An 18,407-nucleotide genomic window follows, 5' to 3' on the forward strand; every position below is an offset into this window, starting at 1 on the left:
CGCTCTCCCCTCGCTCTCCCCTCGCTCTCCCCTCGCTCTTCCCTGGCTAACCCCTGGCTCTTCCCTGGCTAACCCCTGGCTCTCCCCTCGCTCTCCCCTCGCTCTTCCCTGGCTCTCCACTGGCTCTCCCCTGGCTCTCCCCTCGCTCTCCCCTCGCTCTTCCCTGGCTCCTGCCTAGCCAAGGATGAGAGAGCGGCAGCGAGGTGATGAAGGAAGTGCTACTGAAGGCTAGAGTGATGATTTATTTTACAGACACCAAACTGTACACACACACACATGCACCCCTTACCCCTGCCCTCCAGCGATCCACTCACTCACTCTCTCTGACACACACATACAGACTAGGCCTCTCCAATTAAATCAAAAGTGGTTTGTTTTTATTGGTCTTTTGCACTGACAAGTGGGTTATCATTCTGACGGCTCTACCTGTCATGAGTGGCTGAGAATCGTCAGTTGACAATGCCCAATGCTTCCAATTAAAGGAGAATCAGACTCCTGGTGAGCTAGCCATATTCCCACCTTCCCTACCTCCTTCCATCCTTCCTCCCCTTTCTTCTGCACTCGCTCCAAGAGCCTCTGCCATTCCCCTCTCCCTCGCTATTGCTTTCCTCGTCATTTCTACCTCCCCTCTCTCTGCCTCTCTCTTTCTGGTGAAGAGAGGTCTGTCTCTGCTGCAAATTACCAACACAAAATGAGGTGGCGCTGCCTGGCGCTGAGAGCTGTCGGTCCTGGGCCCTGTCAGCTTTAATGAGACGATGAAGGTTTATTTTGTCCGCATACTTGTGCTAAATTGTTTCTTGTGTGACAGCTGACTGGGAAATATGAGTGTTAACCTTATAAAAGATTCAGCGATTCTCATTATTGTCTGTCAAGTCCCATACCTGATGGCTTTTTAAGGTGCATCATTTGCATCCCTGACTGGTCTGGATGTGCCAATCCTGATGTTATTTTATGCTGTTTGTTTGTGTGAAGTCATCTTTTTTATATATCTCCTATCGAAAGCCATGTTTTACTCAATGTCCCAAAACGATAGAGATGCCAAAGTTTATCCAAAGACGACACGTATTTTACAAAACAAATCTATATATATATTTAACACACATCCAATCGAATGAATAAATAAAAATCACCGTATTGTTTTTCACACATTGCCCAGAGTGAATGGGAGCCCCTGTAGGTGTTATTACTCACAATGGACAGGGATTTATTATTGTTGTTTTTATATTTATTTTTTGTTTATTTTACCCATTTTTCTCCCCAATTTTGTGGTATCCAATTGGTAGTTACAGTCTTGTCTCATCGCTACAACTCCCGTACGGACTCGGTAGAGGGGAAGGTCGAGAGCCGTGCGTCCTCGAAACACAACCCAACCAAGCCGCACTGCTTCTTGACACAAAGCCCACTTAACCCGGAAGCCAGCCACACCAATGTGTAGGAGGAAACACCGTGCACCTGTTGACGGTGTCAACGTGCATGCGCCCGGAAAGAGAGTCACAGGAGTCGCTAGAGCGTGATCACAGTTATGGGACAAGGACATCCCTGACGGACAAACCCTTCCCTAACCCAGACGACGCTAGGCCAATTGTGCGTCGCCCCATGGGTCTCCCAGTCGTGGCCGAACCAGGATCTCGAACCAGGATCTCTAGTGGCACATCTAGCACTGCGATGCAGTGCCTTAGACCACTGCGCCACACGGGATGCCTGGACAGGGATTTCTAGCAGCAGAAATTAGTAAGTGTCCAGAAAGAAAATATTAACATAAGTGACAACCTGGCCTCAGAGCCATATGAAACATACTTTATGTTTTTCTGAGAAACTCCAAGACCTATGATACCTACTAGTTACTTTATAAAGAAACTAAAGTAGGAAGGTTGGTTAGGGAGGATGGATGGGTGTAATCCTTGACCATCTAGCAATCCAAAGGTTGAGTGTTTGAGTCATGTATTAGCTAATTCTTCCCCTAACTGTTATTCTAAACTTAACCCAATTCACCTAACCTGCTACGTAAATTCTCCTAACCTTTGTCCTTTTAGTTTTCCTAACCTTTTACGTTTGTTGATTATCCTGACCTTTGTCATTAGTTCCCTTAACCGCCAAATTAAATTCTCCCAGTAATTCTCCTTTGTTGTTATGCTTAACAAGCAACCTTGTCTCAGAGAAAGATATAAAGTTAGGTCATCCAATTTGTATGCTATTGCACGGCAGGGTAAGAGGTATGATACTATACATCCTATAATTTGTATGATATTGTACAACTGCTATTACATTCATATAACCTAATGTAACGTAATATATCATACTAAATGTACTGTCACATATTTACGTACAGAATAATACGAATTGTCATGAGACCACGTTGCTAGTCTAGATATAAATATTCTTCATTTCAGCTGCACTTTCTACAGTGTGAGGAAACCATTTGTTATGCACATATTATTCAGATACACAATTATTAGTTACATAAACCTAATCAGTTTTGAAAATTGACAGACTATATTGACCAATACTTACAACTGTGACACCAACCTTGGACTATAAACAACTGACTAACACCCAAAATGTGTGTGCAAGACATAAAATAAAAATACCTTTTGTTTCATCCATTATGTCCTATTTACAAAACGCATCATAATGTGACAGTTTCTGTATGTTGAAAGTACTACATCTTGAAAACTTGATTGCTGACATGCAAAACATTATGGGACTGTATCAACAGCGAACTAATGAAACAAATAGCAAAATATTGTTTTTGAGTGGTATTACCCTTTAAGACAGAAATGTGATAGAAAGTGATTGTATGCTTTAGATCTCTCAAACATTAACACACACTGAAAATCTCTGCTTCCTTTGACCAGCCAAGTCATTACACTGCATTACATCTCTCACCTTCACACGTACACACACACACACACACACACACACACACACACACACACACACACACACACACACACACACACACACAAAGGAAGTGTACACCTGACCATCCATACACTTGCAAGAGACAAGTGGTAGCAGTGGAACATATTGACAAAGAGATCAGCACACCATAAGCAAGTCTACAGTCTGGTCTCATTCCCTTGTGGAATTGTTCGATAAAGTGGGAAAGTGTACAGAAAATTACTTTAGATTACTCTTGCAAGGGTAACTCAAAAATATAAATGTACAAAGGTAATCACGACAACTATTTTACAAAAGACAGACCCAAAGCAATGTGTTTGCACTTGAATTATTTTGCATACTGTTGTTACTATTTTATGTAATTTATATTTTAGCCATGTAATTGTTAATCTGAGAATTGTAAACTCAGGCCAGATTTGAGTTGTGACATAGATAGACCTATAAAAATAAGCTATTTAGTTATTTATTTTTGTAAATGGCAAGGAACAGGAGTTGTTCAAATGAAATCTCCATAACCCACCTCCGGAGCCCAAGTAGACTAAATTGGAAAGAAAGGCAACGTTAGGATGGGTATGTAGGTTACTCTTTTCCATCTCTGTCCCCGCCTCAATGTGACAGCTTGCAGCCGCGATAGGACACTATGGACGCGGGGAGCGGATTCACTAACCTGCCGGTGTCGAGACCGACGCTCGCCTCCAATCTGGCGGTCACATGGGGGGTTCGATTATTACGGCCTGTCGGGGAGTCATGTGGGGCTAACTGTTTTGGAGGAATAAAAACGAAAGTGGAGACAATGGCATTTCATGCACATTAAAGTTTGCGTCACGCCATCCTTTCAGCGCATGCTGTTCGGACTATTATTCCTCATTAGCATTGTATTACTATTAGTTGGGCTACTTATTATGAGCTAAACGTTGACTATTCGATGCTGGAGCTTTGTTCACCCCCAGAAAAAAAGTGTATGGAGTAGTATTTTGTGGCCTAATTATGCATGTATGAAATTCTTGCTCTCGGTGCATAGGCCTATGCAACAACAAAACATTTGTTGTCCGATAAAATAAAAACATAATTTGTGTCAGAATATTTTTTTTAACAATGAACTCACGCTCGAAATTCAAGAAAAAAGCACTGGCTGTGTCCTCGACGCATTAGAAATGAATGCAGGCTACATTAAATCTAGGCTATAGGAAGAAATATTATAATGATATGCATTTCTCATACCAGTAACAAAACAAGAACAACATGATGAAGCTGATACTGATGCTGATGCTGATACTGATGCTGATGCTGCTGATGATAATAATAATATACAAATCCTTTCGGAATTAATTTGAATCAGAAAAAAAGTTATCAAATACACCCTTAATAAAAGTATTTTGATATTTATAAAACAACTCGAACATAGATGGAAAACCAATTAACCTAAATTCTGATTCAATAAATGCAAAGGTGGAAAAGTGCCCATAATGTTTTAAAAAAGACTGTTTCGTTTTGACTGAAGGAGAGGCGAGAGAAAAGTCCTACCAGCTCCACATAATAACCCCATTCATTATAAGCCTCATCAATGATGTAATGAAAGCAAATAGTGTGAAATTTTTATGTAAACAGTTGGATCTGAGTATCCTGGTGAATTCAGTGTCTCTTTTATTAATCAAAGAAAGGGAGCGAGAAGGAGGAGGGATGAGTGAGAGTGTGGGGGGGTCCACTTTCCTCTCCGCAAGCCCGTCAGCACCCAAAAAGTCCCCTCAACCAATGAAGTCTTGTCACTGGGGACTCACGTGGACGGGGCGTCCTTAAAAACCTAGCTCCTGAGTTTTCCTCAAGTTTCATCTCTGTGCTTTCGTTCACAGATATGTCTATTTAACCCGCGTTACCTCTGTTTTACAGTGCACGTCTTCTCGACTGCAGCTGCCCACCGGTTTCGAGTCTCTTGTTGCATCTCTATGCTGGCTCAGGATGCCTTTACCTTCCTCTGCCATCGAGCGCCGCACGGGTCACACAAGCGAACCACTTTTTAAGTGATTAACATTTCTGCAATTGTGTCCTTGCGCTGCGTCATTTCCAGGTCTTGAATTCTACCTGCAACACTCGCTGCTGTCTCTGTCCGTGGTGCTGAAACGTGGTGCTGAATCGCCTGCCTATTTACCTTGATATAAGGCCGCTCCACTGCCTCTAATCAATGCAGTTTTTTGTCAATATTTGAAATAAATTGAGAAATAATTGAGAAATCTTACCGACGAGTTTTCATTTCTAAAAAAAAAAAAAAAATTGGATCCAGAAAAATCAATCAAACTTCCCAACAGAGAATAACACCAAGCTCCATCGATTTTATGAAGAGTGCTGTACTTAGGACAACATAGTTGGATGCAGGGTTGATGTAACATCGATAACCTGGAGATTTTGCCAGCTGTAAGATTCAATCAAGAAGAGGAGAAAACATCCTGGATGAATATTTGTGATTTCCGTAACATCTTTGGATTTTCCAGCTGGATAAATTGAGGCAAAGTCTCATCTCAGCAATCGCTGCTCAACCTGAACTTGACTCGAATACCAATGATAGTTTGAGTTGAGGCCTCGAAGAACTCAGTTGCGCTGGTAAACAATGGAGGCATCCACCAATGGGTCCAGCTTTGGGATCGACTCTTTACTTTCCCACAGACCTGGAAGTCCGGTCATGTCGAAAGGGGACAGTTTGGTGGGAGAGTGCCGGTCACCGTTGGAGTTCAGCCTGAGGTCAGACCTAGAGAGCGGCTGCTCCTCTCCCCGGTCGCCGAGGAGGGAGTGTGTGGATGAGGCATCGCAGAGGCAAGTTCACGCTATCGGGCTGCCGCTTCATCTCCAACAAGGACAGATCTCCGCCGGGTCACAGCCGCGGACCGTCACCTCCTCCTTTCTGATCAGAGATATTCTAGCTGACTGCAAACCGCTGGCCGCCTGCGCCCCATACTCCAGTAATGGCCTGCCAACTCAAGAAACGGGGCGACTTGCCTCCAAGCTCGCAGAGGACTTCATGGACAAAATCCATAGCAACTCGTCGTCAGACAGCGAATACAAAGGTAAAAGACTGATGTAAACAAACATAATTTTTTAAAATCAATTACACTTAGGCCTATTTATCACATAGTTTCAAATTGAATTTTTGTAGGCCTGCTGTTCTAAACTCGTCTGCATTTGTGTGTTAGCTTCATGCAGATATTAGGCTAGCCTGCAGTAGCAGTTGATTTGCTATATCAGTGATTTTAACTCTAGATGTTTTAAAGGTTTTACATTTTGACTTTCCTCGGAAGACTAGGGAGAAAGTATTGTATCTATGCTTGCACAAAATGAATCCCATTTAATATGTATCTAATCAAATATATAATGATATGGAACATGATATGTACACTATTATGACTGTAAACCCTATAGAGATTAATCGCTTGGTGAAAGTTTACCAACAATATTATCTTGGACAACAGGAGCTCTATCGGCTATAGTTACAGTGTATATAGGTTCATTGGAAAGGAATAGCCTTTTCTTTAAGTATTACATCCACACTGTTGATATTCCCCAATGATTTGGTGTCAACCCGTTTTTCCTTTCAAACGCATTTGCTTGCATTAGCAGACGTCTTAAAAGCATCTGTTGATGTCAGGGAGGCAAGAGAAAAGCTGGGGAAAATATGACAGGGTCGCCTCCAGATAAATGCCATCAAAGATCTGGCGGTTTCCAATCATGTCAGCCATAACATACATGTCACCTCGATTGTCAGTTTAATGATGCAGCGCCTGGATACAACTAAGTCATCCGTTGATAGGCGAGGTCAATTCCTTGCAGGAATTAGTCAATAGAAATATGGTTATAAATGTGATACTAAACATATAATACATGTGTTTTTTTATTTCACCAGGTAGGCCAGTTGAGAATAAGTTATCATTTACAACTGCGACCTGGCCAAGATAAAGCAAAGCAGAAATATTTATCTGATTAACTTATACAACCAAAACACAACATATATCCACCCCTTAAGAAAATGGCAGGTTGCCTTGACAAAAAACGTTTATAATAAGGATATATTATAAGTATTCATATTATTATTATTACTGTTATTATTCATTAGACTATTGATTAATATTAGTCATATTATTTAAGCCCACATGTTATTTATACTATAGTGAGCAATGTTATTACATCAATCTTTTATAGCAAGAGTTTAACGTTTTTCCTGCAGGTAAATGACTTCACCCCAGTTCACAAAAAGAAATATGAACATGAATAACACATAATTATATTTTGGATACAGTGTGTGTGTGACAGATTCTCATTGATATCAACGCAGTCAATTCTGCTCCATAAACCTTGTAGGGACTAGTACGCTGCTTTGATTTCAGCGAATCCGCCTCCTAATATTTGGGGGATTTGATGCAATTTGTCCCAGTGCTAATCAGATTTGTAACGCGCGAGGCCGGCCGGCTCTTTATTTCGCACTTAACCGCAGCCCTGTGAAGTTTCTCCGGTCGCGGTTGAAAGGCGCCCTTCCCTTGTGGCTCAATTAGCCGGATTATTGTGGTTCTTGAGAGACGACTCAACTATTCAGCTAGCAAGAGCTCTTACGTCGTGTAGCCTCTTTTTGGAGAGACGCGTGGGATGGGGGAGAATTAACTGAAAACGGTTTATTACAGTTCAAGACCCAACACAACAGCAAAGTAAAGAATATAACAAATGGCAATCTTACACACAGTACATTGCAGAAACAATGTGTTAAAATGTGCAAACAATAAGGGCCATACATTTTTTAGATAGGCTACATCTTCATAAAATCTCTTGGCGCAATGGAGAGTGGCCTAAAGTCCTCCAACATTGGATCACCAAAACTAGGCTATATGAATGTTGAAAAAGGTTCAACTTTGAAACATGTCCATTTGTAAATGTAGCTAGGCCTATATTTTGATGAAGTCCCATCTGTCATGGGTTTATAGGCCTAACATAGGCCTACGTGCCTGTTTAATCAACCTGGTCTCAGAGCATTTTTTAAAAACCTTTATTTAACTAAGCAAGTCAGTTAAGAACACATTCTTATTTTCAATGACGGCCTAGGAACAGTGGGTTAACTGCCTTGTTCAGGGGCAAAACGACAGATTTTTACCTTGTCAGCTCGGGATTCGATCTTGCAACCTTTCGGTTACTAGTCCAACGCTCTAGGCTACCTGCTGCCTATTTCGCATTATTCTGTACTTAAATCATAGACACTCCATTTAGTATGGTATGTTACGTTTCCTATGTTACATTTCGTATGGTTGGTATTCATTTGTGAATGTCCAGAACCCATTTCGTATGATATGTTACGAATTCAAATTCATGTTATATATTCCGAATTTGCTAAATGTACAATATTGTCAGAATCTGCAAAACGTACAATATGTTACGAATATGCAAAACATAGGATATGTTATGAATTTTAGCTAGCTCACTAACGTTAGCTAGCTAGCTCGCTAAAGTTAGCTAGGCTAGGGGTTAAGGGAAGGATTAGGGTTAGCTAACATGCTAAGTAGTTGCAAAGTAGCTAAAAAGTAGTCATTAGTTGAAAAGTTGCTTTTTAGCAAAAAGAATTGTTGTCCGTGATGAGATTCGAACTCGCAACCTGTATGCCCACTCATCCACCCTACTTTCATTTTTTGCCTTAAAACCATCTGTCTTATGTAACCATACCAAAAGTAACAAATCCTCCTAAATGGAGTGTTTGCATTTACTTACAGAATAATACGAAATGCTGAGACAAGGTTGGTTTAATGATCTTACCCATCAATTTGATAGGCTTTATGAACATTTTAAATATATATTTGTTCTTGTTGTTGAGTGTTTCATGTTTAAGAAATAAGGCCCGAGGAGGTGTGGTATATGGCCAATATACCATGGCTAGGGGTTGTTCTTAATAACAACGCAATGCGGAGTGCCTGGACACAGCCCTTAGCCGTGGTATATTGGCAATATATCACACGCCCGAGGTGCCTTATTGCTTTTATAAACTGGTTACCAACATAATTAGAGCAGTAAAAATACATGTTTTGTCATACCAGTTGTATACGATCATATATTCCACAGCTGTCGGCCAATCAGCATTCAGGGCTTGAACCTGCCAGTTTATAATTGTGTATAGTTTACAGACGAAAGAAACCGTGGTCTCAGCATAACTCCCTGTTCAAATAAAGGTTAAATAAAATATTTGTCCTATTCTTGTGAGCAGTGAAAGAGGAAGGAGGCCGAGAGATCTCGAGTAGTAGGGACAGTCCGCATCACATTCGGCTGAAGAAACCCAGGAAGGCGCGAACAGCCTTCACCGACCACCAGCTGGCCCAGCTCGAGCGCAGCTTCGAACGGCAGAAGTACCTGAGCGTGCAAGACCGAATGGAGCTGGCCGCTTCCCTCAACCTCACAGACACACAGGTCAAAACCTGGTACCAGAACAGGAGGTAAGCACTGCCACACTTGGTTGCCTTTAGTTTAATTACACGAATTATAACCTATTTAAAAGGACGATAAGTATTTTGATAGTGGGATATAGGCTTAATGGATGAATGCAGTGAGCTCATGCCAAAACAGAATATGTGTGCGCGCGTGCACCTGTCAGCTCTTCACCTACAGACAGAATTATTTTCTCATGTCAGTCAGACAAACTTATTGGTCACATATGCAGCCAGGTCACATAGATCGAATTTATTTCTCAAAACTTGCACACATTGCATCCATTCCTTCTCGATAAAGGAGAAAATTATAACAGAAAAAAAAACATATTAAAATATTGGCAATTAGGCACTGCATTAAAACTTTGAACAATGTGATTCAAATACGGAACGGAAGAAGGTAGAAATATTTGTTTCTTTTTAATCATTTTTGGAGGGGAAAAAACAAATGGTTTCCTAATGAAGCTTTGACATTCAGACAGCAAAACGACATTAATAAATATAAAAACACAACACTTTGGTGCATTAATAATCTATCGTTGCATGTATGCCATATCAATAATTCACCCACGCTACTACATTTACTCAATTATTATAATTATAAATAATTTAACTAATAGAGGAGTGCTTTTCAATTGACAATCTGAATCTGACAGATTACCCTTCCGCGTGAATACGAGTGACGGGGGAGTGATTTAACAGAATAACCGAAGTGCGTCACTGAGAGTAGCCACACTTTCCATCTTTATTTGAAAAATAGTGGAAAACACATTTCTGACCCCATGATGACACCAATACAATCCCAAACCGAAAATTCACCCATTGAATACAGATGTTTCCAATTTACTGAACTTTAATGACTGAAATTAAATGTGCATTTAAAACGCCACAATGGAAAAGAAAATGTATCTTGTGCTAAGAAAATATGCTACATGTTTTTTTTAACGTTTTTAATAACAAGGAAGGCCTAAATCCAGTAAGATCATTTTAATTTCGTTTAAATTGAACCACGTATCGTATTTGTGCATGCATTTTCAACGGGTTTTCCCAAATTGCTTTTTTTTACGCATGCAGATGTGATTGAATTGTAAACTTTAGAATCTGAGTCCTATAATAAAAAGATTTGAACTGTACTTTTCAAACTTATTTAGAACTTTACGATAAGAGTTTCCCTTACTAATATCTACTGTTTCTTGTCGGAATAGAACAAAGTGGAAGAGGCAGACGGCGGTTGGACTGGAACTGTTAGCGGAGGCTGGAAATTACTCTGCTCTTCAGAGAATGTTTCCGTCGCCCTATTTCTACCCTCAAAGCCTGATGTCCAACCTGGACCCCGGAGCGGCGCTCTACCTATACAGAGGACCCTCGGCGCCTCCTCCCGCTCTGCAACGACCTCTCGTTCCGCGGATTCTTCTCCACGGTCTGCAGGGGGGTAGTGAACCACCCCCACTCCCCCTTCTCTCCGGTGTGCTTCCCCGGCCAACACAGCAGCGGTGAGACGGCCTCTCCGGATATATGCCATACCTGGCAGTCTGGGACTCTAAACGAGAGAGAAAAAAACGATTCAAACTGGTGACAAAAGAAGCTGGCGTCAAACAATGAACTTCATGACTACATTTCCAACTCTCTAAAGTGGACAGGTTTTTACCATACTGGAGTTATTTATTTATAACTTAGGCCTATTTATTTTTCTCTATGTATTTAACTTATATATTTATATTTTTGTTTACCATAAAAATCTTTAGTGTGGGCTACATCAGAAAGGACGCGATCGTTTTACAGATAGTCGTTGCTGGCACCAAGTCTCATGGCAATGGCACTTTTACTCAGACTTAAGAAATCAAAAAATTACTATTATTATGATTATTAGGCTATGTTGTCAGGATACAATGGAGAAAAAAACATGCATAACAAACCAATTTATTGGTCTGTAAACTGAAATGTCATTCCAAATTGAGTTGAATAATTAGAGAGCCAAAGGCATTTCATAACAATTATTATTTATTTATCTTTCTCTTTACAAAGACCAGTTGAGTTTCATTCACTTTTTACAAAGGAGCAACATAATAATCAGCAGACGTAGACATGTAAAAACGAATATTTTGATTTCTATTTTTTTAAGTATCTTGATTTGAAGATATTTTTCTTTCACTCATTTCTTTCTTTCCTTCAGATGACAAAGATTCAGCACAAAAACTATAGATTAGCTAGAGCTCAAGGTATATTCCGTGTCATTTCAGAGATAATCTGTGGGGGAATAATGAAGGTCCATGAGATAAACAACATGTATTTTAAAATGTCTAATCATAAGGTTTTTACTTTACGTTTTACTTAAAGGCCGAATGGTATGAAATATGGAGTCAAAGTAAGAGGTGGTCCTAAATCAATTTACGAAGGCGCAATGTATCCTTGCAAACCCTTCATTTTTGATAAACAAATAATGATTGAAGACTGAGTCGGTTGCCAATTCGGGTCGTTTGCCTGTTGATTTGCTAGGTGTATTAAACATACGTTTTGCATTACTTACTTACGTTATTTCATACGAAACCGGTGGAAACCTTGCTAGGCTACTTACTCTCTTTAGTGAAAATGTATATTGCAGATATTCATTTGTGGATTCGTTCTCTTATTTCTGGATCGTTTTTTGTTCCTCTCCCCATGTGTTAGCTAAACGAACCTTTTGTCAAACTGTTCAAACATCTTAAATCGGCGCTAGAGGGGGATCTACTTTTATATATGTGTAAATAAAGGTATTTAATTTAATAACGTGACTACGTTATATCTTTCAAAACCCACGCATGACAAATACAGGGCCCACATCGATTGTTTTGGCAAATGGAATACATGTAGGCTAATCGTCTTCGTCATCACCATCCTCACCCTCGAGTTCAACCAAAGATCAGTGCACTCGTTTGATACACAAAGTCAACTTTTAAAATGAGCATAAGACTTTGGCTGTAGGCATATACTTTTAGTCCTCTATATTCTTTTATCAAGGCTATATTTTATAGGCAATCTAATATCTGATTAGTTGTTGTTTTGGGGTTATTCAAGGTCTGGTAAGTGGCGTTTTCTCCCGGAAGTAGAAATGGACAAACGGATTTGGTCCTGCAATCATTGCTCTAGTCAACAGCTCACTTTCCAATTTATCAATTGATTAATTCATGACATTGATCATTAATGACAACCTCATGTTTAGCCAAACTGTACAGCAAAATGACACGGTGACATCATTTCATATATATAATGCCAGAATGTAATTACAAACAAAGATTATAATTTGGTATATTTCATCATAAAACAACAAAACGTGTTCTGTTGAGACAAAGGAGAGTCAAGGTATAACTAACCTGTGATAAATATGTCTGATAAAATCTAATTAAGGTTCGTATAATTATATTAGAAACACCGTGTTTGAATACTTTTTAACGTGTCTGTCAAACACTCCCTCAAACACCCTCACTAGTTGTTTAGTATCGTGGATTTAATTTGTCGAACCTAAAAAAGTTGATAAAGAATGTCACCGCCAGAGCAAGGAACATTAACCAACTTAACCTTTAAAACACGCCTAGATATTTATCCAACGCTTTGGAGTGGTGAGGTTTCAATTTGAGACATTTAATTCTGCCTTGATACCTAAAACGTTTGCCTATCTTATAAGTTATGACTAGAAATGTGTTTTGGTAGGCTATATATTTGATATGAATAAATACAGTTGGATTTCAACGTTCATCCACCTTGTCTTAGGCTCATAGTTCTGCCAAAAGTTACATTAATGGGAATATGTATATAATAAAACACACAACGACAATTAAAACACACACACGCCATGCCTCAAACGTGAAGTCGGTTAAATCTAACATAGGTCTAATAAATCATGGAAATAGGCTGCTACGGATTCGAGCAATTGCATCGAGCGTCAATCATTGGCAAAAGAGGTCAATTTATTCAGCTAGGCTAGCACATGTTGCAAATAGGCTAATACACTAGACCTATACACTACACCGGCAGACTACATTAATAATTCAATTTCATTAGTTTTTCATAAACAATATGAAGACGAAATATTAATGTAAGGCTAAGTGTGCAATTGTTTAAGTGCCTTAAATGATCCCATTTGGAAATTGATTGCTTCCATGCCTCTTTCTTGAGAGTGTTTGTGATGTGCTCTTTGCCAAACGGCTCCAACAGCTGGTGACCGGGCGACGCTGACTGTGGGCAAGATCAGCGATGGGACATCTGGTCAGCGGCTCGGCAGTGCCTCTGCTCCACCAACCCCACCCGCCACCCCAACCTCACTCCTAACAGGAGTCGAACTTTAAACCAACCAAAATATCAGACTATAAAGCACAGGATTAGGGAGTTTAGTCTGACAGAGTTGGCCAATGGGATATTAACGATTAGACAAAATACTTTATTAGATTTTAATTGAAAGTCGATAATGGCTGTGATAGTCAGGCTCCCCGCTGCACCGCTCGCATGGCACATGTTCTCCCTTCTCCCATTGACCACCAGCCTATCACTCCAGAAAATATTAGTCTGACTTTGACTAATTGACACATTTATAGTGCGTACATTTGCTATAGCCCAACTGAGAAATAGTAGCCTATAAAGACTACACATCACACGGTGGTTGGTTGGGACTTGAAAAAAAGGGAGCGGAAAACCTGTAGCAAATTCCCAGCTTCCCACCAAAAAATCTAATTAGAAGTACATCATAAGGCTCCATGACCGATTCAAATAACGATGACCCCACTCAACATTTATGAAAAGGGTTATTCTTGCGAAGTGCGCAGTTGATTACAGGGAAAGCTCCCTGTCTTGCTGGATGACGCTGATATTTTTGCATGTGAAAGGATACGTGCAAATCCCTCCGCTCTTACTGCGGTTTGTCCCCGGCTCAGGGTTAATGAAGTGCGGATAGAGTCTCGTTGAGCTCCCGACAAAACAAAAACACAACCCGGGGAGGCTTAGACCCAGAGGATCAGTGACTCTGATTAAACTCATTGACTCAGAATAAAAACTAAACTAAACAACCTTCAGAGGAAATTAAGAGTCAATCAAAGCGCAATTTGCGTTGTAGAGTGGGCGATAGTCTTTCTTCACAGTGCCTTTTCAATCACTATTATATCTGTAGATTTGGTTACTACTGCAGACTTTGAAAATCAACAGGCAACGTTATTTAATCCAGAGGACGCTTCAGAGAATGGAAAAATAGATAAATACCAAATGATACAGAATAGCATATTTTGCTTTTCTTACGAACAGTTCTAATAAAATACTTGAGGCTGTTTCTCCTATTTAGCAACTGCATATCCAATTGAATTTCAAATTATTAACTATTTTGTGATGTATTTATTTTAAAGTGAATGATTATAAAGTCTTATTGTAACTTAGTATCCACAACCTCCACAAAATCAAGTTAAGTTTCCCATATTTGTTAGAAAACGAAAATAATAGGCTACTTGCAATATTGATTGAACCAAATTAAGCTTAAATGTTGGCCATGAACATAGGCTGTACTGTTGCAGTGAAAAATAAATTCCCACTATACCCATAGACTTATAATAATGGAGTTAAAGATAATACGTAAGCATTTGTCATTAATATTTGATTTTAAAAAAGACAGACAACCAGTAATATTGCATGACAATATCACACTGGATACTATTGACCATTTGCAACTAAGCTGTGTATGAAGTGTAAAGGTGAACACATCCAGTGAGCTCCAAAACTATTGGGGCAGTGAAACGTTTTTGTTATTTCGGCCCAACAGCACTTTAGATTTTAAATGATACAATGCTACCATGATTACGGATAATCCGAAATGAATCATGAATAATGATGAGTGAGACATGAACAGAGGCATAAATATCATACCCCCCGAAAAAAGATAACCTCCCACGTTATTGTAATAGTGAGAGGTTAGCATGTCTTGGGGCTATGATATTCACGCATCTCTAACTCTCTCATTATTCACGATTCATTCAGGACTATTCGTAATCATGGTAGCATCCGCATTAACGTAGAAGTACTTAGAAAGATATTTTTATTTACAATAAAAGAGACTCAAAAATGACACAATACACAATCCTGAACAGTTGCATCACCGCCTGGTATGGCAACTTCTCCGCCTCCGACCGCAAGGTACTACAGCGGGTAGTGCGTACGGCCCAGTACATCACTGGGGCCAAGCTTCCTGACATCCAGGACCTATATACTAGGTGGTGTCAGAGGAAGGCCCCAAAAATAGTCAAAGACTCCAGTCACCCAAGTTATAGAATGTCCTCTCTGCTACGGCACGGCAAGCGGTACCGGAGCGCCACGTCTAGGACCAATTCATCAAATGGCCACCCGGACTATTTACACTGACCCCCGCCCCCAACAAGTTTGTAGAGTCACAAGCTTGATGTAAACATTGCGTGCTAGGAATGTGAGACCAATTATTAAACGTTGGACTACTTTATTACACATAAGTGAATTTGTCCAAATACTTTTGGTCCCCTAAAATGATGGGACTATGTACAGAAAGTGCTGTAATTTCTAAAACGGTTCACCCAATATGGATGAAAATTAAAGCTGACAGTCTGCACTGTATCATTACTCCAAAGTGGTGGAGTACAGAGCAAAAACCCTAAAATGTGTTCCTGTACCAATACTGTTGTAGCTCACTGTATATCCATTCAGTATGGTGGGTTAGGGGGAAAATGACAGGTCCAACCAGGTTGGTCATCACTTCATAGGGGGGGGGGGGGGGGGGGGGGGTTGGATCAAGATGACCTCTATGAACCAAGGAAAAACAGCCCCTAACCATGGCTCTCACCCCATCATTTTGTAGGCCCGCCATTCTCTCTCACACAAACAAAGTCAAGAACAACACAGGCTATTCTACCATATCATTGGGTAGGATGGGAGAGGTGACAGGAAAGAGAAAAATACCAAGAATTTGGATTCTGGCACATTGAAAGATAAACATGTAGTAGAGAAGATTAAAACATCAGTAGAAACTGGTGAGAGTGAAGGAGTCAGGGGAAAAAACAGTAAGTCATTCCTGTGGCAAAGTCAGGGTTAGCAAATCCTCTTCTGGCCCAAGTTATGAGGCAGAGAGAGGAGGAAGAAAAGCTTTGCCGTGCGGAGAGGAGATAACCCCGCTAATCATTTCCCTGATAAAACGGGGAGAACTACAAACATGGGTCAGGGGCGCAGAGATTGACATACCAATCTCCGCAAATAATGAAAGCTTAAGCTTCCCGCTTCCCTCTCAGAGCTGAAGTAGAAGAGAAGAGAGAAGGGAAGATGAATGAAATCAGGACCAACAGATGAAGAGGTGGCGCCTCCTGTTCAAGGCATGCCCCCCAGTCAGTGATTACTGGCATGTACCCCCAGCAGGGATGCAATGTAAGCCACACAGGCATCACATGACCCAGAGATTATCTAATCAATAAATTGTGGTGTTAGGGCCGGCCTGAGCTCCTGTCTACCGCAGAGGTCCCTAAGCAGCCTTTCAAGGCAATGTCCACCCCTCCCCTGACCCCCCACTACCGAACAGAGAAATGCCTCTGGGATAAAACACCCCCGAGCAATAACAATGTCTCACACAGGACTGACCATGACCACAACAGAGGCCTACAGCAGCCTCAAAGACCACAAGTGCCCACCAGTCTCCACATCACACTATAGCACCTCCTGCTGGATGGGGGCATTCTGCTACCTCCAAATCACTGTATACACTGCAGACCTGGTACCATAAGCAAAACTAAGTATCTAGCTACCTAGTTACCATTTGGCCTGAACAAAAAATACCTAAGCCTGAGGATGGTGAAATTCCCTAAATCTCTACTGAATTCAGAAACTGTATAATGGTCTTCTTATCTTTGTCTTTGTCTTCTGCAGTAAGAGCGGCAATCTTGATCCACCATATAATGTCAAATTCTACCCAAACATCACCCTACTTAAATATGATTCCCAGTGATGGTAAATGCAGCTCCTAGACAATGGAGGAGCTCCTCTTCCAAGGTAGCATTACTATTTATGTGATCCCTGTGTACAGCATGCATATATGGAGGAGAGTCCACATGTTACGGTCTAATTTAAGTGGACTAAATAATAAGGAACAGGCAGTGTCTCGGACACCCCGGTGGACCCCTGGGTCAGTGTACAGGACCACAGGGAGGCCTCTCACCTCATAAACATAAAGAGAGGAGAAAAGCATCAATAAGTCATGAGGTGTGGTATACATGTATATTTAACGCCCTTCCGTGTGAAGTCTGGCAGGCGCTCATACCCTGTCTGCTGCTAGCTGGCAGAAAGCAAGAGAGGACCATGTGTGCTTTTGTCTTACAGTTGTCTCACTGTTCAATGTGTGTTTGAGAGTGGGGGTCGGGGTGGAGGGAGTGTTTGGAAATTAGAGTTGAAAAAGACAAGTAAAAGTTATAGCTGCTAAGAACATAAGTTCAACTGAAGACAAAAATGCAAACATCACACTACAGGCAGAGCCGCATTTTTCTATAGGCAGACTACGAACTGTACATTGCCCTCCCCCCTCAAAAAAAATGTTTTAGAAAATAGTTAGAAAAGTAGAAAACATAAGGTGCAATTTCGAAATGGGATAGTGCATCAGCAGTTTTCCACTTGTCATGTCAGTCACTGACAGTCACTCAATTAGCCTTGTCAGTCACTGACAGTCACTCAATTAGCCATGTCAGCGAACATGTTTTAGATTGCTAGTTAAAAGGTAGTCTAGCCAGCTATCTAAACCTTGTAGTAGGACTAATCATCACCAAATGCCCAGAGGCCCTGATCTCCAATGGGCCCCCATGGATTTTGTTAGTCACTCTCACACAGATATCATGTGAACATGGTATAAGTCATGGCAAAATGTGTAGAATTGCAGTAAATTAGCTTTTAAACTGCAAAAGTTTCTCACCACCCCATGGCAAAATGTGTAGAATTGCAGAAAATTTGCTTTAAAACTTCAACAATTTCTCTCCACCTCATGATAAAATGTGTAGAATTGCAGGATATTATCATTGAAACCGCAACATTTTATCTTTTCTCTTTCTCTGC

General features: G+C 40.6%; 1 protein-coding gene across 1 annotated transcript; it reads left to right on the top strand.

The window, feature by feature from the left end:
- The first annotated feature begins 4,645 nt into the window (after positions 1-4,645).
- On the top strand, positions 4,646-12,107 carry LOC129864076 (barH-like 1 homeobox protein). Its single transcript, XM_055936661.1, has 3 exons — positions 4,646-5,957; positions 9,125-9,350; positions 10,547-12,107. Exons 1-3 carry the CDS (start codon positions 5,504-5,506, stop codon positions 10,836-10,838), a joined length of 972 nt encoding a protein of 323 aa, XP_055792636.1. The 5' UTR covers positions 4,646-5,503; the 3' UTR covers positions 10,839-12,107.
- The last annotated feature ends 6,300 nt before the right edge of the window (positions 12,108-18,407 follow it).

Source organism: Salvelinus fontinalis, chromosome 10, assembly GCF_029448725.1.
Source record: "Salvelinus fontinalis isolate EN_2023a chromosome 10, ASM2944872v1, whole genome shotgun sequence".
NCBI classification, from domain to species: Eukaryota; Metazoa; Chordata; class Actinopteri; order Salmoniformes; family Salmonidae; genus Salvelinus; species Salvelinus fontinalis.

Excerpts from the sequence above, each read along its gene's own strand:
- LOC129864076 (XM_055936661.1), top strand. The coding sequence starts at position 5,504 with ATGGAGGCATCCACCAATGGGTCCAGCTTTGGGATCGACTCTTTACTT. Across the intron at positions 5,958-9,124 it reads GTCAGACAGCGAATACAAAG|TGAAAGAGGAAGGAGGCCGA; the intron begins GTAAAAGACTGA and ends TCTTGTGAGCAG. Across the intron at positions 9,351-10,546 it reads ACCTGGTACCAGAACAGGAG|AACAAAGTGGAAGAGGCAGA; the intron begins GTAAGCACTGCC and ends TTGTCGGAATAG.